We start from the raw sequence: 24,687 nt of genomic DNA, 5'->3' as shown, positions 1-24,687 counted from the left end.
ACTGCATAGAAATGTTGGATGTAATCGTTCTACAAACAGTTGAAAGACAAATTAAGTCCCAATCCAAAAATACTAAGTAGCATAAGGTACAGTGAGGATCTAAAAATCTGTTATTTCACTACTTTATTTGAAAAAGAGCAATAAACGGAAAAATGAGAACGAAGAAAATTTTATACTTTTGGAACAACATTATCCCTTTTATGGTAGCTATAAAATTCAGAATAAAAACGAAACCCATAATGATTAAAGGTCACATGTTATACGAAACCTTTTTTTTCCCCACTCTCGTGGTATTACTGCCCTCATAAAGATCTCAGATATCTTAATTCAATTACTGCAATTTCTGCGGATCGCGGGTATAGTCCAAGTTGAGCTCGTGAACAGAATACAATTCCATGACTTCGCCAACTTTCTCCTCCGGTACAAAAATAATTGTTAACTCGGCTCGTGCCATCAATACTAATATTTTATCAAACGCCGCTTTGATCGGTTATTAACGCCACGCTCCTGATTTCTGCTTCCTTGTATTTGACGTTAATGAACTACTTGCTCCTTGCGTAGTGTATCAATTACGATTTAGGACAGGCTGTCCTACAGTAATGATCACCTCTCAAGTCACAAGAGTGACAGAAACGTGGGGGGTTGACAAGGTCATATTGAAAGAAAGCAATATCGCTATTTGACTTTTTTTTGACATTGCGTATTTACTACAAATGTCAAATTGCAGTATTGCTTTTTAAATGATCACTTCAATGTGGCCTTTTTGGTTAAAAAGGCCACAGGGGGTTCCCCTGGTCCAACATAGGCCAATAATAAAATGATAACATTCTACTCTTGTGATAAATGTGAACAGTGTCAACACCTTTACATTTTAAATAATCCGACATTTTGTTTTAGACGTACATGGCTCCATGGCTATCGATCTTCGGAGATTTTACCAAAGACCCAGAAGCAATGTACAACAACTTCCGTGTATACGGAACCGGTCTTTTATTGGTCATGGGTATGGTAGTGTTCGTTGGAGTGAAGTTCGTCAACAAGTTCGCAACTGTGGCCCTTGCTTGTGTACTGCTCTCCATCACCGCTGTGTATGTCGGCATCTTCGTCAATTTCAACGGCAATGATAAACTTCCGTAAGTTATTTTTATTAAAGTCTTCATATCACTTTCATAACGCTCTCCGCTTAAACTTTACAAGAATACGAGAATCTTTGTTAATATAATACTTATTTCAGAATGTGTGTACTGGGAAAACGCCTGCTAAAAGACATCCCCATCGCCAATTGCACGAAGAACGTAACAGGAGATCTTCACAAGTTATTCTGTCCCAACAGAACTTGTGATGAGTACTATCTGTCGCATAACGTGAGCGTCGTTCAAGGGATCAAGGTACGGTAAACAATTTTTTAATGTTTTAACTTAACAACAACAAAATATACTTAATAATTAACATTTGTCAGGGTCTGTCGAGCGGAGTGTTCTTTGAAAACTTACAAGACTCATTTCTTACACTTGGACAATACATCGCTTATGGCAAAGAACCTGAGGACATTGAGCAAATGGAAAGGCCGACCTATAATCAAGTCACGGCAGATTTAACAACTACCTTCACAATCCTTATTGGAATATTCTTCCCATCAGTCACAGGTACGGCTGAATGCTAAAATATAATTAATTATTATTACTAAAATGCAATAAAACTAGAACATACTTCACTTAATTTATTTTGTACTTTATAGGTATTATGGCTGGGTCCAATCGCTCCGGAGATTTAGCCGATGCTCAAAAGAGTATCCCAATTGGTACCATCTGTGCTATTCTCACCACATCCCTCGTATACCTCTCTTCTGTTTTGCTCTTCGCCGGGACCGTCGACAATTTACTACTTCGAGATAAGTGAGTCACTTCTTTTTATCATAGGTATCTTTCTGTTTGTACCCTTGGACGTAACCGTCATTTGCAGCTTGATCTTCTCTGCCCTCCTTTCCTTTGCCTTTACCTTCAGCATCAAATCTTTCTTTATGCGTTCCCGTATATTTCGAAGTATCTGTCATCCTATCAACAACTTTAGAGGCGTCAGCTTTAGTTGCACCGGAGGTTCCAGGTACTGTGCACTTAGCTAGTTTTCCAGTTATCTCGGTTAAATCTACTTTCTTACTCTTGGCTAATGATTCAACGAACTGCATAAACTGTTTATAATCAATCGTTTTAGATTTCAACTTTTGAAATTCAATACCTGTGTCTGTTGTGGTAATTTTCTTGCCATCTATAACGCCTGCTTCCTTTAACCATTTATCTACGTTTGATAAAGTAATTTGTTTCCCATCGCTCTTCGAGTTACCAAATTTTGCAAAATCCTGGAAAGGCTTCTCGAGACCAGACATGGTTATATGTTGTTTTTGGGAATGGCGGGGTTTACAGAAAGAGTTTACTGTTATTTATTTGAAATAAAGGGTTTCATTTTGAGTTTTTTTGATCAGTTTTACATTAAATACCAGTTGGTTTACAAAACAATGAAAATCTGACGAAATCCAGGCGGTTTTTCCGTTGGTTGACAGTAACATAGACAATCTTTAAATTTTTATTTAAAAACATGGAACATATAAACACTTTTTATACGACTATGAGGTTTTTGTTGGATTTTTGCATAAAGCAGCACGGGCCTCTGCGGGTCTTTATTAAGACCTCTGAAGAGAAACAAATATAAACGAGCTGTAAACAAGAGTTGAAAATTAATATTCTTTCAGATTTGGACAATCTATAGGAGGAAAACTAGTCGTGGCAAACATGGCCTGGCCAAATCAATGGGTGATTCTGGTCGGCTCCTTCCTGTCAACTCTTGGTGCTGGTTTGCAGTCCCTGACAGGCGCACCGCGTCTTCTCCAAGCCATTGCTAAGGACGAAATTATACCATTCCTCGCACCTTTTGCGGTATCCTCTAGCAGGGGTGAGCCAACAAGGTAAGAGATTATGTTTATGAAAAGAAAAAAAAAATACAAAGTTTATTACTATTATATTATATTTTTATATATTATACAATTGTATGTATCATTTTGGTTTTCAGAGCCCTCCTTCTCACAATGGCCATCTGCCAGTGCGGCATCCTTCTTGGCAACGTCGACATCCTAGCTCCTCTGTTGTCCATGTTCTTCCTTATGTGCTACGGTTTTGTGAACTTGGCATGTGCTCTCCAGACTCTATTGAAGACTCCCAACTGGCGCCCGCGATTCAAATACTATCATTGGTAAGATTTTCACTGATAATTATGTATATTGATGGATTTAAAACTTAGAAAAGTAACTATAATATGACATGTTTTACATTTCAGGTCTTTGTCACTTGCGGGATTAACTCTTTGTATCTCGATTATGTTCATGACTTCTTGGTTCTACGCTCTTATTGCCATGGGCATGGCTGGTCTCATATACAAGTACATTGAGTATCGAGGGTACGTATTTATAGTAATCATTTTATTTATTGCGTTTCTTTTTGAGATTTCTTACGATTACATCTTGAAAATCTTGAAATTGGTTCAAATATCAACTGTGAACTGAATTTTAAATCGAAATGTTTCTTATTTCAGTGCAGAGAAAGAGTGGGGTGATGGCCTGCGGGGTCTTGCCTTATCAGCCGCTCGCTATTCCCTTCTACGTCTTGAAGAGGGACCTCCTCATACCAAGAACTGGCGACCACAAGTATTGGTGCTAGCTAAATTGAATGATGAACTGAAACCTAAATATCGAAAGATGCTTTCCTTTGCCAGTCAACTCAAAGCTGGTAAGTATTCCTATTTATTTTACTGTTGTGTGGTTGCAGTTTATCAACTCATGCGCTAGACTCCCGTAAGGAGTACTTACTATAGACCAACTGATTATAACTTGATACTAATTTTGTTATGTGCTTCCAGGCAAGGGCCTTACCGTATGTGTATCCGTATTGGGAGGAGACTTCACTCGTAGGGCAGGAGATTCTACAACAGCTCGGCAAAACTTGCGGAAATGTATGGAGGAAGAGAAAGTAAAGGGTTTCGTTGACGTGCTTGTATCGCATAATATTGCTGATGGACTGAGTCATTTGTAAGTATTTATTCTACACGCCACTATTTACCTTATCCCAATCAGCTGAGTCAGCCTGCAATGTCTTAATCACAATATGGCCAGTCTCACAAACCGGCCAAGTAAATACTTGAGAATTAACTAATGGTATCAGGAAAATTTACAATAAGTCACGTCATAAAATAATAATCTTTGGCAATCAAGTCCAAAATCCAGAATCGGTCCTCCAGATACTCAGCAATACTCTTTTAGACCACTGAAGCTGTTCTCACCTTTTAGGTTAAACAAATGTAGAAAATCTCGAAAAACTCACTTATTCATTTTTACCTAATCTTTCAGCGTCCAAACAACAGGCTTGGGTGGTTTGAAGCCGAACACGGTGATTGTAGGGTGGCCTTATGGCTGGAGACAATCGGAGGACGAGCGCACGTGGCATGTCTTCTTGAACACCGTCCGAGCCGTCACTACAGCCAGAATGGCGATGCTGGTTCCAAAGGGAATTAATTTCTTCCCCGATTCAACTGAAAAGGTAAAGAAAAAGGCCTAAGTAATAATATAACTAGTAATTACATAACACTTAAAAGGTGCGTGACCATAGACCTAAGATTTTCGCGCTAGTGAGACGATTTCAAACCTGATGAAGACAATTAAAACACATAATAACGGGTTCTTACCGCGTTTAAATGGGGATATGAGACTCCCGATATTTCGACACTGTTGAAACGGCCTAATTTGGTGAAAAAACGTGAGGACACAGTGAGTGCGGTTTGTCGTAGTGAGTTTGGTGCGAGTTCAGATGGTTCCGAACATTCCGATATCAAAAACATAAACAAGCGGCAAAGAAAGAGGGTAGACAGATATGTCTGCCCGTAGAAAATTATGGATCTACCTACTCCACTCCAATCTCATCAGTCATCCCGTGATCATGGCACTTGCAACAGTGTCGAAATATCGGGAGTCTCATATCCCCATTTAAACGCGGTAAGAACCCGTTATTATGTGTTTTAATTATGATAATAACCGCGTAAACTTAAAACACTGATGAAGACATCTGTTCGCATCTATTTGAGATTGATTCCACCAATCTCAATTGGGCGGCATAATCGCTTTCATATTCTATTAGCCGCGTGGTGTGGTTGGTCGCCTCCTATTACATGGGACTTAAGACATAGCTGGCGAGGAGTGGGTGTATATATACTATTTACCTCTGCCTACCCCTTCGGGAATACAGGTGTAATGCTATGTTTGTTGTTATGTTAATATTCCACTGCAGGGCAAAAGCCTGTCTCCTTTTCTCCACTCGTCTATATCCTAGGTGTTTCCTTTCAAACTTCTAAGTACATGTCTACTTCACCGGGTGTGCTCCCTATTTGTCGGGCCAAGTAGTTAATGCCATTTGAAACAGAACTACAATAATTCAAAAACAAAAATGCATATACTTCTTCACTCCGTTATCGCAGTCAGACATATAATAATAAGCTATATAGGCTATATAAGATACATATGGCTATATAATAATAAAACTATGTTTTTCTCCAGATATCAGGCAACATTGACATCTGGTGGGTGGTGCACGACGGTGGCATGCTGATGCTGCTGCCGTTCCTGTTGAAGCAGCACCGCTCGTGGAAGAATTGCAAGACGCGCATCTTCACCGTCGCCCAGATGGAAGACAACTCTATCCAGATGAAGAAAGACCTCAAGATGTTCCTGTACCAACTCCGTATCGAAGCTGAAGTCGAAGTTGTTGAAATGGTAAACGTTTGATCTCTTTAGATATTTAATTTATTTCAAGCATCATCATCGTCAATATGCAAAACATATATTCAATAAAATCATAGATTTAAGACTCCGCGTAAGCACGAAAAAATGTTAGATAAATAATACCGACACCAGCGTATAAGGCCCAAACTACGTAATATTATATAGTATTCGTAATTAATTATGTAGCCTCAATGTTATAAACTAATTCAATAGTTGCCATATAACGCCTAAAACTAGGAGTAGTAAGTAGTCTAGGACTAGGACTGTCTTTCTTCGGCAGTAGTAATTTATTTAATAAATTTCACGTTTCAGACGAACAACGACATTTCTGCTTACACCTATGAACGCACCCTAATGATGGAACAACGAAACCAGATGCTGCGTGAACTCAGGCTTAACAAAAAGGAAACCCTCGGAATGGTAATTAATCTATTTATCAATGTTTGAAAGATTGTTACTGACATTGTTACTAACGCTGGTTGTATTAACAATCAAACTGTACAAAGCTTTATCTTTGTTAACAACTAACATAATGTTTCTGTCGCTGTTTATACAGATGCAAAATTTGGTGGATTATCATGAGCAAAACGCTGAGGAGAAATTACCCTTGGTAATAATTTACGATTGGGTCCACTCATTGGATTAGCTGTGGTTTATTTCGATATCTCCTGCTTTGTGTTTACACATTGCTCTAGTGCACAGCAGTGTGTCAGACACATTGTTCCTCCAAGCTTGACTAGCCCAACCCTAACCGTGGTGGTACCATCGGTGACTAGATTACACACCCTTCCCTATGTTTTGGCTAAGGATTTTAATCCCTTTTATTCTTCACTATCATCTCATTGTCTTCACGTAGCACCCTGTAGCTATTCATGTTGCTAAAGGATACGAAGACTGACATATCCAGGTGTCTGCTTTTGGTGTTTTTCATATCGGAATTCATATCCACTTTCATCATTCTATCTTTACTCTTCTATTCTCTTACGTCTTCTTTCTAATCTATGCGTGTATTTATAATTCCGTTTGTACTTAGATAGTTATCGATATTGACATTTATTTTCAGTACTTTTTGAAATCTGTTAATAGGTACTTCTATAAGAAGGATAATTGTTATTTTCGTTGATTATTTCTAAAGTGCACCGTTTTAATTGCTATTGTTTTTTATCTTTGATATTAATGTACGTACACAATAATCTTCTTGGCGTAAGTACAGATTTACATCAAAACATGTTTCATTAATAATAACGTAAACTTACGATTATATTCCCAATTGGGCTCAGAGATACATCCATCGCAAGATGAACTGAATACCCACGCTATACCGAACTTTCTGTTAGACCAATGTGATACGTGGTGAGCCGTATCGCTGTCTATAATGATCAAGCTAACTGCGTTAGTGAAAATAATATTTAGTCAAAAATATTATTGTGTATGAATACGTCTCAAGTTTAGCAGCGTACAAAGTAGCATAGGTAGGTAGTATAAATACTATAACGATTGAGCCTTTATGAACTTTAAAATCACGGAATACAATGCCTAATAAGTTGCTAAATTTGACGTGTAGTATTCAAAAGTCATAACACTTAACTCTACCATCATCAGGGTTCCATACCAAAATGATACATGAACCCTCATGATGTGGTTTTATCTGTCTGTCATTTCTTGAGCTAACTTGTAACAATGCTAACAGGTACAGGCTATAGTAGACCACCACCACGCGGATGTGAAGACGGCCAGCAAAGTGAGATTTGCTGAACCAGGCGCTGAGCAGCCACCTGAGAGCGAGGCTCCGTCTCCCCCACTCTCTGACAACGAGGACAAGGAGAAAGATGACAAGGTGACTATGTCGTTTGACGTATTTGAACTGTTCAAGTGTGCCTTTTGGATTAGGGCGGTTGGTGGTGACTTGGTCAAGAGCATTCTATTCAGTTACCTTTTGAAATGAGAGGAATTTGTTAGTCCTGAGATTTATCAACAGGCCCTGGTTTCGGTGTGAATCTTTGGGCAAGTGATGACGAAAAATGCTAGATAAAAAAGACAAAGTTTACTTTTTTTAATTCAAACTACATAGCTTGACCAAGTTAACAACGATTGTGCCTAAAAATGATTATCTTAAATAGTCGAGCATGTTTTGCATCAATTACTTATTTTGGAACCAATGAAATCATAAATAAATGCCGAATAGTACATAATGCAGATAAAAAATAAGCAAAACATGCTTGATTGTTTAATATTTGAGGAAGTATCTAACACACATTTATCTGAAACACAAAGCAATTACTTCTCGTACAAATATCAACATTTTATAATACTTTTAAAATTAACAGCAATTTCTATGTCACATAATAGTGCATTCAATTTTCTAAAAATATCTTATAAATTTATTATCTATCCAATTGATATTAGTAATATGAAAGTAATACTAATGACATTTATAATCTTAAATGTACTTACATTTGCCTGCTAGAATGGGAAGTTTTGTGGCTATTTTGATGATGAGATTAAAACATCCACGTCTCTGCTTTCGATATAAATTCGCTCGAAACTGAACTATTCGATTAAATTCTATATAAACGGTATATTTACATACATAATCAGTTTCAAGTGAATTTCCCCATTGTTTTTCATCTGCTTATTATCATGAACTCTTATTTGAACTACCAAAAGTAACACTAAATCAGATACACTTCACTGATTTTACAAAACCACATTGAAGTAATTAATAACGTTGTATTGAAATAAAAATCCTTAATTTTTTTACTGTTAATGTCTGACGTAGTGTTAAATTGGTTTCTGTACTTAATATCTATAAGTTGCACTGAAGTTGTTATTATGATTTTCACGTTACGTACCTTAGTTTGTCATCGTCGTACTAACCCATATACCCTCACCAGCGAGTCCTAGCGAATACACGGTGGTCATATGTTTGATTGTTCATCCACGTTGAGTTGTTCACTTTAGTTCGTTTCGTTCACACACTAGCCGAGAGATTGGATGTTTGAATGTCCGTAGTGAGTTACTGTATAACAATTTAAATAATATATGACATCCCGTGTTTTATTCGCCTTGAATCCGTCATGTGCAACGTTCGCGGGAAATTCAAAATTTACGAAATGGAATTGGCATTGGGGAGAGTAGGACGACTTTCGGAGTAGTTTGTTGCACATAATCGATTCAATGTGGGACTCGCCCGATGAACGCTCGCAGTGCGATGACGCCCCCCCACCGCCCGAGGACAAGCCGCCGGCCAACCCCAACGGAGACGCGCTCAAACACAAGCCGAACCTTACCAACATCACCCCGTGAGTATACTTTCTATTTCACCCATTGTTTGTGTTGTGGTAAAGATAGCTTCGATAGCTCCAGTGGTGTACGTAAACATAGGTCGCGTTGGTTGTTTGAGCGAAAAGGGCGGTTATGCAAAAATATCCTACAGACAAGTAACAGAGGGAAGGTGGGAAAAACTTACGGATGCGCTGCAAAACGGAGATTTATATCCCCGGGGACACCGTTGCTCGACGAGGGCCCTCGAAGATGATGATTCAGATGGCTGCGTGCACTTTTATGATGATAATTGTATTTTGTTTGGTCGGCCGGCACTCTCACGCACGGTTGTTGAAGCAAGAAGAGAGTGAATGATTCGGAAATTTGAGTGAGCGTGTTCGATGAATGAATGAGCGCCGCCGGGTGATAGGAAAGGGTAGGAAGCGGGAATGTCTGATACTTGAACATTTTCCCCCCCCGCTGGCGAAATTTTGAGCCAGAAAGGCAATCAAAATCTTCACATTTGTTCACTCCAGCCACCAACAGAGTAAATTTGATAGACTATGATATGATGAGTTCTGTGTGACTGAATGTAAACTGATATGATGTGTGATAGAAATGATAAATATGCAATTATGATACATTATGATAAGTGTGATTTTTTTGAAAAGAAATGTTAACATTGAAAATATACATAATTATGATAAAATAATAGAATGTCAAAATATTGCCAAGTTAACAGAGAATGTTTAGTCATATCCATCTGGGATAGGACAAAGCTTCACAAGAGGCCGTGTAATGACACCTTGTGTAGTCCTGACACTGGCGGAGCGGGCTATACCATCACGACCAGTGTACAGAGCAATGATGCGACCGAAGCGCCATCGCAAAGGATGCGCCAATTCGTCTTTGATAATAACGAGCTGGTCAGGTTTAACAGTACTAATGGGTTTTGACCATTTCAAGCGTTGTGATAGATACTCCATGACATGCTTCTGATATTCTTGATGAAATGATGGATTACGAAGCAAACGCTTTTCAAGCTGCTTGAATCGACGAAGGGCTATATCATATGAACCCTCAAAAGTTGGCTCTTGGTCACGAAACGGAAGCCGAACGATGTATCGCCCATGTGCGTCACGTTCATGCGTTGATTGATAAATCTTCTCACAGCGCACGTCGTCTGGAGAGAGACTTGATTTTTCTGATGATGATGGTATGGTGTCAATCTCCCAAAACTCTTGGACTGCATCGTCTAACTTTGCATCCATTGATAAATGATTGATTGATAATGGTACGGGAGATGATGTTGATGATAATGTTTTACCCATGAGGACGTATCCAAACACGGTATTGATAGCTGATGCTGCCTGATCTCCGCCGTCTATCTTGCCCGGCAATAAGATGTGCGGAAAGATCTCGCCACCGATGAGAATATCAACGGGACGCGAAGTATGAAAACGCTCATCTGCGAGCTTTATGTTTGATATATGTTTGAAATGATCCTTGATAATAGGATGAGTAGGCATGTCGCCACAAATCTTGTTAAGAGTCACAGCCTCAGTGGAAAACAATGGCTCCGTTTTACCTACTGGACGGATCTCCATGAAAACTTTGTTAAATGATTTTGTAGGTATTCCACCTATACCCGACATGGGTGTGTTTGATTTATAACGAGTCAGGCCTAAACGGTTGACACAAGCGTTTGTTATGATGTGGCTCTGACTACCTGGGTCCAACAATGCGCGGACCTTCTGATAACAACCCCTACCATCCCTAACTTCCACCTCTGCCGTCGCCAGCATCACAAATGAAGACCCGGACATACCGCCAGAAACATTGGAGAGAGAGGTAACAGGTGTGATCGCACTCTCATCAGACACTGAAGCGGTCTGATTGTTTGATGATGATGAAGTTTGATTATTATTAACTGATGACTTAGATTGTTGACTTTTGTTTAATGAATTAGATTGTTGATTTTTGTTGGTTGGAAAATGCAATAAACTGTTATGTTTGTTATTACAATATTTGCAAGTATGTGATGAGAAACATTGATCAGCAGAGTGATTTGAACGGAGACAATTTAAACAAAGTTTATTTTGTCTGACAAGTTTGGAACGTTCCTGAGGAGACTTTGATAAAAAGCTTGAACACATGAAAAGAGGATGATATTTAGAGCACAAAATACAACCTGTGCCAGATGCTTGTGCTAGCAACATGGTTGGTGCCGTTCTTGACTGGTTCTGCTTGGGCTGTGCTTGATTTTTATTGGATGTGACATTACCCGTTGACAAGGTAGAGCGTTCCAGAGCGGAGCACCTATCTTCTAAGAATTTTTGTAATTCAGAGTAGGAAGGAAAATCACTACCCTTCGTAGACAATTCAAATGCCTCACGTGACTTCGGATCTAATCTTGTCAACAAAGAATGAAACAGAACAAAGTCCCAATCAGTTGTAGGGAGCCCTAAGCATTTAAGCATTGAAAGATTCTCGTTGAATGTATCCAACAAATTCCTCAGAAGATGAGCTGAGCCTGAAGGAACCGGCTTTGAATTGGTGATCTGTTCCCAACATACAAAAGCAAGGTATCGTTTGTTATTGTATCTGTTTTTTAAAGCCTCATAAGCACTTAGATAATTGGCTTCCGAAATAGGATATGGCCTGATGATGTTGATTGGTTCACCCGACAGTGATGTTTGTAAATACTGGAATTTTTCCACATTAGACAAATCTGTACGGCGGTGAACAAGGGTATTGAATAAGTCAATGTAACCCGGAAAGTCTTTAAATTGACCTGAAAATGTTGGCAACTTAATAGTGGGCAATTTGCTATGTGATTTGCTAGGTGGAGGTGCATCTTGTTGTGGCTTTGGTTTCTCCGCAGGCAATAAATTACGCTTAATCTCAAGAATTTCGAAGAACATGTCATCAGCTTTCTCTTGGTATATCGCTTCTTCACTTATCATGTCACTTGTAGCTTGAGACTTGTCTAATTCACTCATAAGACTGACATGCGCATCATTAAAGGAGTCCATGATAGACTCTAAGCGTGAACACCATGTTACAAAACGAGGCAAAATCGCGACATCCTTCTCACAACTTCTTGCGCACTTGACACCATCTTCTAGGCGTTTGAAAGCTATATTTCGCTTTGATCTATAGTGGGACAGCAACGATTCACTCATTTTGAACGAAATTAATCAGTAAAGTTGAAAAAAACAACAAGAAACTGATTTGATATTATAACCAACACTTCCGAGATATTGTTAACTTTGTGCTTAATTCAGGCTGTAAAGAAGGCTAAAAAACATAAAACATATGATGATCTATCGATTGATAATGTTATTATCCCGAAAACAATAGAAAATTGTGAAAAATAAACAATAATTTTCTACAAAATGCAATACGATACGAAAATGCAAATTGACAGCTAATGGAATGAATGTTATGAAGAATTCGAATGAATGACATTAATTATTCACTCATTGAATGGTAATATTTTTCTACCATAGAACGAATATTATCCGAATGATTGAATGTTATGATGAGTGCTATTCTGATAACTGTTTACGTACGATACAATTTTTTTTTGTTTAATATTAAATTCGAAGGACCGTTAATTTTTTATGACAAAAGTGTCGTCATATGGTACGAACACTAAAATGAAATAAAATGATAGATGTGATGCAAATTAACTTATTGTGCGATATGCTACACAAAATATAATTATTTATGTTTAATGAAAAACGCTATGTTTCGAGTGCGATATGCTACACTGAAATCATACGCCAATTATGAAATGATATTTTTCAAGTGCGATATGCTACACTGAAAATTAACTGATGTGAATGTGATACAAAAATAACGATATTCGTTGAGTGCGATATGCTACACTCAAACAAAAATACGTTTATGTGCTGATGTTGCACAAAGTGATTCTCACAACAAAACAAAATGATGTAATTTTAAGCGCCGTATGGTACGCCCAAAAAAAAATGAATTTGATGAAATGTTTTAGTGTCGCATGTTACACATAAAACAACGCTTGATATGGTACAAAACGTAGGTTAGAAAACCGTATTATACGATTGTACAAAAACGTTATGAGAATCGGCTCCCAACGACCGCGCTCGCGCCGAACCGACAAGTTTCAACCGGTAGAAGAAGAAAAAATATGAATGAATCTTTCTCTTACTACCCCAAATGGATGAAACTAATTAATGAAATATGATGTAAATATGTTGAAAAGTGTAAAATATGTTGTGATATGATAATATTTATGTTCCCTACGTGAAATATCACTTGTTTTTTATTAGAAAGTTGATGGCTTTTGCGAACAAATATGGACGCCAAAACTTTTTCTCAAACAACCAATTTGCGGTGCAAATATGAAAATTCGGCTCGTAAGGCCCAAAAATGTTTGTGTTGTGGTAAAGATAGCTTCGATAGCTCCAGTGGTGTACGTAAACATAGGTCGCGTTGGTTGTTTGAGCGAAAAGGGCGGTTATGCAAAAATATCCTACAGACAAGTAACAGAGGGAAGGTGGGAAAAACTTACGGATGCGCTGCAAAACGGAGATTTATATCCCCGGGGACACCGTTGCTCGACGAGGGCCCTCGAAGATGATGATTCAGATGGCTGCGTGCACTTTTATGATGATAATTGTATTTTGTTTGGTCGGCCGGCACTCTCACGCACGATTGTTGAAGCAAGAAGAGAGTGAATGATTCGGAAATTTGAGTGAGCGTGTTCGATGAATGAATGAGCGCCGCCGGGTGATAGGAAAGGGTAGGAAGCGGGAATGTCTGATACTTGAACACCCATCGAACATAAACTCAGTTTTTAACGTCGTAATGTAGATACGGTGAACTGCATATATAAATGACAAGTTACTCCCTCACATACACGGCAGACAGACCTGTGTGTATTTTAAAATACTTACTTTTCAGTAATGATGCAGATGAACAAACTAGTATTACTGTGTACAGAGTAAATAATTGATAGTATCGAGAGAGAATATTATACACAGTTTTGAGTAGTACAAACTTCAATATTATAATCATGGGTATTTGTAGCTGATCTTAACGTGTTGTGAACGACGTTCCAGTGACGAGGCTACAGTGCGGCGGATGCACACGGCCGTGAAACTGAACGAGGTGATCGTGTCCCGGTCACATGACGCACAACTAGTCATACTCAACCTGCCGGGTCCGCCGCGCGACTCCAAGCTCGAGAGAGACTCCAACTGTGAGTCAAACCTTCTATTTATCATAACAGCTCACATGTCTACTACACAATCACGGTACAGCTTTGTGCATAAAAAAAATGAAGCGCCTAGTGCACTGCTACGTTTTTCGTAGTCCTGCTACGCTTTTCGTAGTACTTTGCTACAGTGCACAGCGCGAAGCCACGACGACTTCGTTCTGAAAATGTTGTATTCTATTATTATTAATTATTTTTAGTTATGTAGATACTAGTCCCAAGTCAATGAATGAACTAAAGACGTTCAGTATATTCAGAAAAAAAAAAGTATCTAGTCGGCCTACATTTTCTTGAAATGTGTGTGTGACTATGAACGTGTGTTTACAGACATGGAGTTCCTGGAGGTGCTGACGGAGGGGCTGGAGAAGGTGCTGATGGTGCGCGGCGGCGGGCGCGAGGTCATCACCATCTACTCGTGAACGCGTGCGCGCCTCTCGCGCCCTGCGCGCCCCCCGCCGCGCCTCACTCTCTATGGCAATACTAATTTTACTAAACAAGTCTCTAAACTGTTAGTGCAAGCGCCCCCGTGCGCCCTTATGAAAAGTCTTTGTGATTTTATCGTAACTATTAGTGCTCTTGTTTGAACGCTCCGAACGGACCGTTTCGTAACGTTATCGCATAATCGCTCTCGAAAGACTGCCGAGACGAACACTTTCTAGTTCCATTATAAATATTGTATTTTCTTACAATTATGAATATTATATTGACGTTCGTTTGACTTGTAAATGTTAGCTTAGTTCTAAATATTTTGTTAAATTTGCTGCTTAGAGTGATGATTTACGAAATTTATTCACTGTTGTATAGATATGTATGAAAAAATGTATGAATCTAATGAGGAGCCTTACTATCGGATGTTAGCTCTAAGTTTGTTCTGTTATTACTTAGGTTAGCTAAGCGTATTATTTAGGTATCTAAGGGTATCTGTTGCCGATATGCCATATCGTTTATAATTTGGTCGTAATACGGCCGCCGTAGCGTAGCTCATGATTTGTGACTTTTAGTATGTAATTTCTTTTTTCTACCAGTGTTGAAATCTTAGATACTTTATAAGCGATATACATTTATTAAAGGAAACCATGAAGATTTTTATCTATATAAAAACGTATTTTGTAAATAATTATTAATTATGTTCTAAGACTTCTATATCTGCTCAACTTAAAACTTACCGGACTGAGAGTGGAGTAATATTCTGATTTTCATATTTCCTGGATGTAGAAACAGGCTGTTGGTGTAACAGGCCATGTCTAGTCATTTGTTAATTATATAATACCATATGAACAAACCTGATAATATTGCATTTGTTAATCAAAAATCGAACTATTTCAGATATAATAAGACGTAAATTGCCGAAACAAGATAAATACTTAGGTAATTTTCAGTTCGTCTACTTTCTAAAATCGTAGACAAAACACGCGTCTTTTTAATTACACTCTTTTAAATAAAGTAGACGATTTCATAAATCCCCCCTCAGGGTTTTATGGTGAGTAGATTTAAGTAAATAGTATGTAAACGCTAAGGGGAAAGTACCTATAGAACATAGCGATAGGCGGCAGTGGAGCTAATCCAGGATCGTTCAGAAATGGCTGTTAAGCAGGTACGAATTTATTTAAAGTGACTTTTCCCCGTCGCAATTAACTCTAGTGTCTAACTTGGAAACTTATTACGCACATTCGCGTAGGTAGATGAATTCTTACTGTGATCGTTTGTATAAAAAGTTTTGTCCTGGACTTTCACCTACTTAAATTCAATACAACCACGAGCTGCCAGTGACTAGAAAAAAAAACGCCGACATTTCATTTTTTGTCTAAGAGCGAAAACATTTCGAGTTATAAAAACAACGCAGTCACAAGCACCTTGCAAAGTGACAGAGGAATTTAAATATTCAGTGTAACAATGTAACACCAAATGAATTGTAAAATGTTCAATACATTAAAGTTTATCTTAAATTACATGTAACTTATCCTTGGGGTACTTACTCGTGTAAAATAAAATTTGTCAATTTTTATTTCCATGACACCAATCGTCTTATCTTGAATGGACTATGAAAGCTATAATATTTTTGGGTAGTATTTTGACCTGCGAGTGACCAAAACCTCACCTGATGGTAAATGACGTAGCGATCTATGTTGAGGCACGCTTACCGAGTAGGTAAAACCCTGACTCGCTCGAGCTGTCTAGAGAACCTGGTAGAGAAAAGGCAATAAAGCGATGTACACAATTGACAACTGCCCAGGTCACTCCTTTGTTAACTCTGAAACTGAATGACGTCACTTGACAGCGTGGCTTTGCCTGGAAAGTAGTAACCAGTCACGAATGAAGCCTACCAAAGATTAAATGGGCGTCACTCATGTTGCCCAGGGGTCACATTCAGGGTCTCTAGAGTAAACCCACTGACGTGAGAAAATTCAGCTGTCTACTCCCTTGCTACGAGATGTGGAAGATGCTTGTAGGTAGGTAGTCTATTAAAGATACGACGGTGTAAGGTTAGGAATATACTTCTTATTCATATAAAGAGTGTTAGGTAACTGCCAAATAGGATTCGGTGTTGTAAAATATCCTAGTCCGTAAGCGATTAGGTATCTAATTAATTTCATGGTTCAAAATTTCATGTAATTTAGATCAGACGATGAGGTAGTCATAAGGAAGTTAGTGCATGATATCACTTTTTGATAGGTAGAGAATATAGGGAAACCATAGGTGGCATTTAAACTCGGTTTAATCATTGTGGCGTCATTTTAACATTCCTACATATAACTTTCAGGGTAGATGGCTCATTATCATGACGGTTTATTAACTAAAAATCGATAAAATCTTTTATTCCACGTTGTACTCAGTATTCAAGTAATTTGAAAATGAAAATTATTCTACATCTGTTATCGAATTAAGTATTATGATAGGTATATATACCTATAAAATAGGGAGTGATAAACTCGTGTAACGTGAAGGTGTCGTCTATTCTTTTTGGAAATAAGGCATATAACATTCCCGACCCAACTGTAACTATCAGGTGCTCGGAATAGTTGACTTCTTAGAAACAACTTTGGTCACTAATGACTTTAGTCAAAATACCAAATATATAGAAGTGAATATAAATATTTACTTGCTTTAAGTTTGTTAATATGTTCTTTATCACATAGTGATATAAAACAGAATTATTCAGATAGTAACATATCTTCCTTTCGAACATTAATTATATCATTAAATATATTTATGCCTATTAATAGGTATTGAACGATAAATTTATTTAAAAATATTATATTTAAATATAATATTATATTCAAATGTATTACTGAAATATTATTATACAACATTCACTAGAAGTTGAATTTATGATTGAATCAGAAATATAATTAAAAATATAATTCTCTCTTTACTATGTAATAGTCAAATCTCGCTCTAAATTTTAACAATTTGTCTAAAGACGATATTATTGGAAGTGTATGTATCGTATTAATTACTTAACAAAATCTTCTTTGAAGTAACCCTAAAGGCCTATGAAAGGTGCAAACGCCTTAAAAATGTGTCACTTATTATTACATTCATTAAGTTTCGTTGTACCGATTGTATGCAATCGCAAATAAAGTCTAATAAAAAAATGTGCCAAACTCATATTATCATCAGTTGAAGGCAATGTGAAACATGGATGCTCTACCTGGACTTTAATAAGGCGACGGTATTGTAACGAAGGCATTCACTAAGTTACGTGGAATGTACTAATAATAAACTAGCTTCGAGTAACGTTGTGTGTTAGAGGTCACGTAAACTAACATAGTTGTAATTGGGATAGTTCTAGTTGGAAGTGTACCAGACAAGTTTGAATGTATGCCATAAGTGAATCCGTTGTTTAAGACATTGAGCTAAGCATGTACGAATGTTGTAAGTTTGGCGTGATCTCTGGACAGTTCTAAATAGAACCATCCCCATACAGAATGCACATAGTTACCTACTTCAAATAGTTTTCAAATCGTGTTCGTAATTCCAATCGTCATTTAGCCTTATTCGAAGCCATAACTCTGTCGAGTGTCAAGTAGGTAATAATTGATGTAAAATTAACTAACTTTAGATTTAGGCTGTGAATCAGCGTAAACACATTCTTACAAATTTGATATTCATGCTAGAGTTGCTGTGATACAGGATTATGGCTATAAAATTATAGAATAGTCATTTCTGGCTATGGGTAATCAATAGAGGCAAATTCAATTAATACTAGGGTGGTGTTACACAAGTGTTGGTGAAATGCCAAATATTAGGCGTCGCGTGAAGCGGCCGCTAGTATCGCCGACGTCCGGCACTTGTCCACGCCAGCCCTGCGATGCCATACTCTATCTGTGATTTCACTGACGTGTAGCTGCACCTTTACCTGCGTGAACAAACCTCACCCACCTTCTTGAAGACCCATCAGCCATTTGACTTATGGGGATGTTCAAGTTCTCCCCACATTAAACCTCCCTATGTAAATCTTGCGTGGCTGTGTCTGTTTGTACATTGCACATTTTAAATCTCGATATTGTCCTTGGTATTCTTGCTACTTCCTCTCCTTCTCTTCATTCGTAAGTAAAAGATTACAAAAGATTTTAGAGTTAGAAGGTAGCAAGAGTTCCAAATATTACAGCCTATCCATGCTATAATGAGCAGCGCTCCGACGCATGTCTCAACGTCGCGGGCGCCGCCAAGCGACCCGCCAACATTCACTTTTGATCTGGAACGAGTTTTATTAGAAAAATATTTCGAATGTACTAAGAGTTGTTTAAGAAAATATTAAAATATTCAAATAATAAATTCTAGTGAATTAGTCAGTGAGTAAATTTTAAGACAAAGATGTTATGAGTATAATGAAATAAATTAATTATAACATATTATATTTTTTTATTGAAATCCTTTCCTTCTACACATAATCAAAATATCATGGACATATTCGGACATGTTTGGAAAAAACCCTTATACTTAAGCTAATTGATATCCAACTAGATCATATCACAAACATTATAGTGTACTGTAAACAACATGTAAATATATTATAAAAATATACCCACTAGTTAATTTATCACTGTAAAAGTTAACCACATTTATTGCACAATTGCCTACACTATCTCTATTTACTTATGGAACTACAAAGTATATTATACCTACTAATCTATACAAAATGGAAGTTAGTGATAATTTGTACTAATTTCATTTAATTTCGATCACTGGACTCTGCATCATGGATGCTGTCACTGAGATATTTCTTCAACCCACTGGTATTGAATGAAGTGTATAATTGACTGATCACAGAATATTTTAGACTTACAACTTTAAAACCCAAAAGTCTCAACAACCTTTTTCTCAAAACTTGTGGACCAATGAGACTTTCGTTATCTGAGCAGTAGTGGTCTGGAAGATGTATCAATATGGCTGTGTTCTCATTCTTAGCTGATTTCAGCTTCCAATTAAATGTGTTGCTACCCAAACCTGCTGGGTGTAACATAACATCTATTAAATATGTTACATCAGAGTACATGTAAGGGACCAACACACCAATTGAAACCTTGTCAGCTCCTCCTGACGCTGCAACTAGGGAATCTCTCATTTTCTCTACTATATTCTTAACACGAGCATCTAAGGAAATAGGTTTAGACCACTGATCTTTAGGTAGAAGTGGACCAGAATATTCTAGACACTCTAGTGATAATGCTGTGTCAATCAAGTGTAGTTTTTTCAATGTGTCAGGGCTGTTAACCTTTACTAAATATTCAGGGATTAGTATTTTGTTTACCAAATCAACTGGATACTTCCCAATATAAATTAAGGAAAGAACCATAGAAGCTAGATCATCAGTTGGAATTTTATCCAACTTTTCATGTAATTCTGTCTCTGCTACATCCCAAAACTGTGTACTCTTAGGATTAAAACACAAAAATCCAAATGGATATATAAATGATTTTAGAAAACTGGGTGGAACATCATTTTCTCTTCTTAAATAATATTCGCTGCATGTGTTTAAAATATGATCATTTCTAATGTGGAACTGCATGCAGTAGTTGAGAACTCCTACAATGAGTATGTGAGATTCTATTCTTGAACCCTTGAGTTTCATATATTTTTCAACAGCTTTTTCAATATGAACATCAGTGTAATTGAGTCTGGTAAGCTTTGTTAAAATATCAAGTAAAGAATCTTCATCTAATGCATGAATGTTTGTGTACAACCATCTACCTACTGCAGCAAATGACTGCATAGAAGAGTACTTTTCTTCCAAAAAACTGTTCAGAATGTCTTGCATGGCAATCACATCAATCTTACTCCAAATATCAAAGAACTTCTGTTCTAATAAGTTTAGTATTGCTTTTTTGCTGACTTTTAGTGCTGGTAGTATGGAGAATATTCCTACAATATTTAATTCATTTATCTCAGCTTCTCTCTGAACAAATCCAACCCAGAGCTTATCTATTGTTTCAGAATATTTTGGATCATTTTTATTTGACGTCAAAAACTGTATAAATTCACATAACTGCTCTATAGATAGCCTGTTATCGATAGCTCTCAGCAACAGTTCATTACAAAACTTGTATTTATAAGGATCCATAAATGTAGAAACAGTTTTAAGCACATTTAGTATTGTCTGGGTGTCTTCAGTCTTTATTACAACTTTTACAAGTTTATCTAAAATAGCACCTTTGGCCATGTTAACGTGAGTATTGTTGTCAATGCCTATTGGAGTTTCAGGATTCTTCTCTAGGTCATGAATTCGTTCCATAGCACCCAATGCGATGTTCGGAGTTATTTTAGTACACTTAGTCAGTAATGAAAATACATCGCGCAGATCAACGCACTGCTTAAATTCCGCTTGAATAAGATGATAATTGACAGAATCCTGGGCAGTTGGAGTATCTTCAGCGGCTGGTATATCATCGATTTCTGTTATATTCTTCAGTTTCCGCACAACCACAGGAAGCTCCTGGACGTTCAGTCCAGTTTCCACCATTATTGTACTGTTAATAAACTCTGGCTGATTTGATTTATTATCTTCACTGAACGGCCGAAACAGAAATGAATTCAAACACGATAAAAATGGCATATTTTTACAGTTTGTTGCAGGAAACACATTGTTTTTGGCTTTCAAACACGTTCTTCTTAATACTATAGACATCACTATCTATATTTCAGAACAAAAAAATAATGAAAACGCAAATTACGCACCCGATTATAGAAATTTTCTTTGTTATGGTTAGTTGTATTTTTTTTTTTTTTTTTTTGGTTTGGTTTTCCCCGAAGGGTAAGGCAAAGGGAACTATGCCCATACAGCCATGTCTGATGTATTTTTTTTTCTTGATGATTAATGAAATGATGAAAGGTGATGATGATGAAACCTAAGCCCCCACCCTCGGAGTAGACTCCTACTCCGAACCCCAAACGAATTAACTCAAAAGTCCGCATAAACTTTTGAGTTATGAAGCGGCTTCCTGACACGAAGCGAAAATAGGCAGATACACTTTGTTTATTGAATACTCCAATATAATAACACTCGCGAATGTCTTCCGACTAACTTAATGCGATCATTAACCACAAAACACCACTTCGTATTAATTATTTAGATTATTCAATGAAGAAAGCAACTGTCCCGTTCCCGCCTCCCGCCAAAAAGCCTGGTTAGTTGTATTGTGTGGCCCCGTAGGTAGCCGCACTGTCAGATTCTCAGAACAATAACTAAAGCATAGAAGGAAGGCTAAAATAAGAATTCAGAAACTATAAACCGGCTCTCTTCTAGCTTACGACACAAACTATGAGTGAGAAAAGGACAAATGATTCGCTCTTTGCTTCATTTTTTCCGAGGTTGTCACAACATGAAATGTCATTTGGACCTATTGGACTCATTTTAACTCGGCCAAATACATAGTAACATACATAAGAAGATTTTACTTATATTTACCGAACTATTTGACACGGTCGCGTCAACTGTGTTTACGAGTGTCTTGTGTTCAGATTGTTTTAAGTGATAATTTAACAATATTTTTCCAAATAAATGGAAAGAAACTTTTATTTATATCAAATAATTGAGTGTCTCGACTGTGTGACATTATGTCTTGTGTGGTATGGGGCTGCAGCTCACATTCAGGAAGAAAAGAAAATAGCCAACAACTTCTGTCGTTTCATCGGTAAGTTTTTTGTAGTTTTCTAGTGAAATGTGAACTGCTGAACAATTTTAGGAAAGTAATATGTTTTGCTGAATAGATTTGTAGCATAAAATATTTGAGATATCCATTATATTATACGTTTCATCGATGAATACGGAATTGATTTGAGGTTATGTTGATTGTCCATAGTGATGTACTAAAATTATCGATACTTTTAATTTTTAGATTTCCTGTAGACGATAACAAAGAGAAAGAATGGATAATTCGCATTAATAGACGAAATTGGATTTCAAATAAGTACAGCCGTATTTGCTCGAAACATTTTACTGCGGATTCATTTATGTGTGTTCCTAATTCAAAGTGTGAGGCGTCTTCGAGACGATGCTATTCCTACATTGAACATTATATTATAGATCAGACAGATGAAATGGTGTTTAAATTTAAATTTCAGCCTAGCCTGCATCATCTCACTGCTGGATAGATAGATAAGATATTTGTATCATGTTATCACAACACGTTTATACTATCTATCATTCAACTACATATTATTATGTACTTAATAAACTTAGTATATACTAAATCTGTAGTTGTTTTATGTCTAAAACAATTATGAGTTGTACACGTTTTATATAAGTAAATTATTATTATCTTTGATTTCAGATATTAAATCCAAAAGTGTCGACTGGATTTACATGAAAAGGTATATCAAATAATTTTCTTTTTTTATATTTTTAACATGATATACATATATAGAGTGTATAATACAACCAGCTGCACAATGCACTTAAATCAGATATATTTTACTTTTATTTTTATAGATTATTTTGTACATATACTATTTTAACATTATTATTAAACTTTATTTCAGTCAGTTCAAGAAGACGAGATGAAAAATTTAAAAGAAAAGCTGAACAAGTCCCGCCTCAAGATCAAACGACTTAATGAAAAAAAAAAAAACAATGTGACAGGGTGTCACAAAGACAGTTTCTAAGCAAATTGACACTGTTTAGAAATTAATAAATTTGTATTTATTGTAAATATAATGTACATAATTAATAACGTGTGAAATAAATACTTGCTAATGAACAGATTTACGATCTAATTTATATTTCATTTTACCTCCTGTTCTTATTTACTCCTACTCCAACACTCCAGGTTGATACGAACTGCGCCCAATAAAGAATGTAATGAATGTTATAGATTTGTGTAAGCGACTTAGATAAATCTTGACTAAACCTTCCTTTACAAATACAAATATATACTTTATATTTACAAATACAAATATAAAGTATATATTTGTATTTGTAAAGGAAGGTTTAGTCAAGATTTATCTAAGTCGCTAAGTAATATACTTTATTGCACACAACATACAATACTTACAAGTTTTACACGAAAGATACAGTACACCACCTACCTACCTTTTACTTTCCCTTTCTGTTCTCTTATGAATACTTGTATGCCGTATTTTTTTAAGTATAATGCTATATCTAGTAGGTACGAGTATGGTAATCCTAGTATTGAAACAGCTTGTAGCCCTAGTAAAGACCGCCATTTTATGTTTACAGAGTGGCACGTTTTTTCTGTAGGTATTTCCAGTCCATACTCTTTTCTATGTCTATGGCGTGACCCCATCGGGCCTCTTGCCGTCTGTGCGGCTTAGACCCGGCGGCGGCGGTTCCAATTTGCACGGCACGTCGATCGACACCAGTGCACGGCGGATGACATCATAAATAAATTCGAATATTACAAAATACTTACCGATGAAACGATAACAGTTGGCTATTTTCTTTCCTTCCTGAATGTGAGCTGCAGCTCCAAACTAATATAAACCAGACAATATAATCCAAAAATGGTTAGATACTTACCTATCAGAGACAGAGTCTCCTTTCATCAAGAAGAAGATAATTGCATCCTACAAAAAGAAATCTTGTAAAAAAAATTTATCGACATTAATTGTAAGTAAATTTAATTTTATCGACATACTACTAAAGTGAAACCCAACACTAGGCAATGAAAAACTTGTGACAACCTACGAAATTACGAAACAATTTTTGTATATGCGTCTTTGTCTAACATTACGCCGGTTCCGTAAGATAAAGTAGAGCAGAATTATAGAGTTCTGTTGCTATTTTAGCCTTCCTTCTATGCTTTAGTTATTGTTCTGAGGTCAGATTTAATTTTTTTTTTTTTTTTGGTTTGGTTTTCCCCGAAGGGTAAGGCAAAGGGAA

The 24,687-nt window shown here is 36.9% G+C and overlaps 2 protein-coding genes across 5 annotated transcripts in view; one reads left to right on the top strand and one right to left on the bottom strand.

Moving 5' to 3' along the window:
- Positions 1–16,291, top strand: part of LOC126378067 (solute carrier family 12 member 6) — a 292,605-nt gene extending 276,314 nt beyond the window's left edge. For all 4 annotated transcript variants that reach the window (XM_050026209.1, XM_050026227.1, XM_050026200.1 and 1 more), the window contains 16 exons: positions 898–1,133; positions 1,235–1,388; positions 1,460–1,646; positions 1,739–1,895; positions 2,747–2,959; positions 3,064–3,243; positions 3,328–3,447; positions 3,583–3,776; positions 3,907–4,075; positions 4,394–4,583; positions 5,594–5,809; positions 6,131–6,238; positions 7,509–7,655; positions 9,026–9,120; positions 14,191–14,330; positions 14,673–16,291. In XM_050026209.1, the coding sequence (XP_049882166.1) occupies positions 898–1,133; positions 1,235–1,388; positions 1,460–1,646; positions 1,739–1,895; positions 2,747–2,959; positions 3,064–3,243; positions 3,328–3,447; positions 3,583–3,776; positions 3,907–4,075; positions 4,394–4,583; positions 5,594–5,809; positions 6,131–6,238; positions 7,509–7,655; positions 9,026–9,120; positions 14,191–14,330; positions 14,673–14,764 (2,598 nt within the window). In that variant the 3' untranslated portion in view covers positions 14,765–16,291. The remainder of the gene's footprint in view (positions 1–897; positions 1,134–1,234; positions 1,389–1,459; positions 1,647–1,738; positions 1,896–2,746; positions 2,960–3,063; positions 3,244–3,327; positions 3,448–3,582; positions 3,777–3,906; positions 4,076–4,393; positions 4,584–5,593; positions 5,810–6,130; positions 6,239–7,508; positions 7,656–9,025; positions 9,121–14,190; positions 14,331–14,672) is intronic.
- A 2,900-nt stretch (positions 16,292–19,191) lies between these two features.
- On the bottom strand, positions 19,192–21,590 carry LOC126378209 (FAST kinase domain-containing protein 3, mitochondrial-like). Its single transcript, XM_050026434.1, has one exon. The coding sequence runs from the start codon at positions 21,472–21,474 to the stop codon at positions 19,522–19,524; it is 1,953 nt and encodes a 650-aa protein (XP_049882391.1). The 5' UTR covers positions 21,475–21,590; the 3' UTR covers positions 19,192–19,521.
- Positions 21,591–24,687: the final 3,097 nt, after the last annotated feature.

The sequence above is a fragment of the Pectinophora gossypiella genome, chromosome 2 (genome assembly GCF_024362695.1).
Source record: "Pectinophora gossypiella chromosome 2, ilPecGoss1.1, whole genome shotgun sequence".
In the NCBI taxonomy this organism is placed as follows: Eukaryota; Metazoa; Arthropoda; class Insecta; order Lepidoptera; family Gelechiidae; genus Pectinophora; species Pectinophora gossypiella.
The sequence above is the reverse complement of the archived record's forward strand: the minus strand, read 5'-3'. Positions and strand labels throughout refer to the sequence as shown.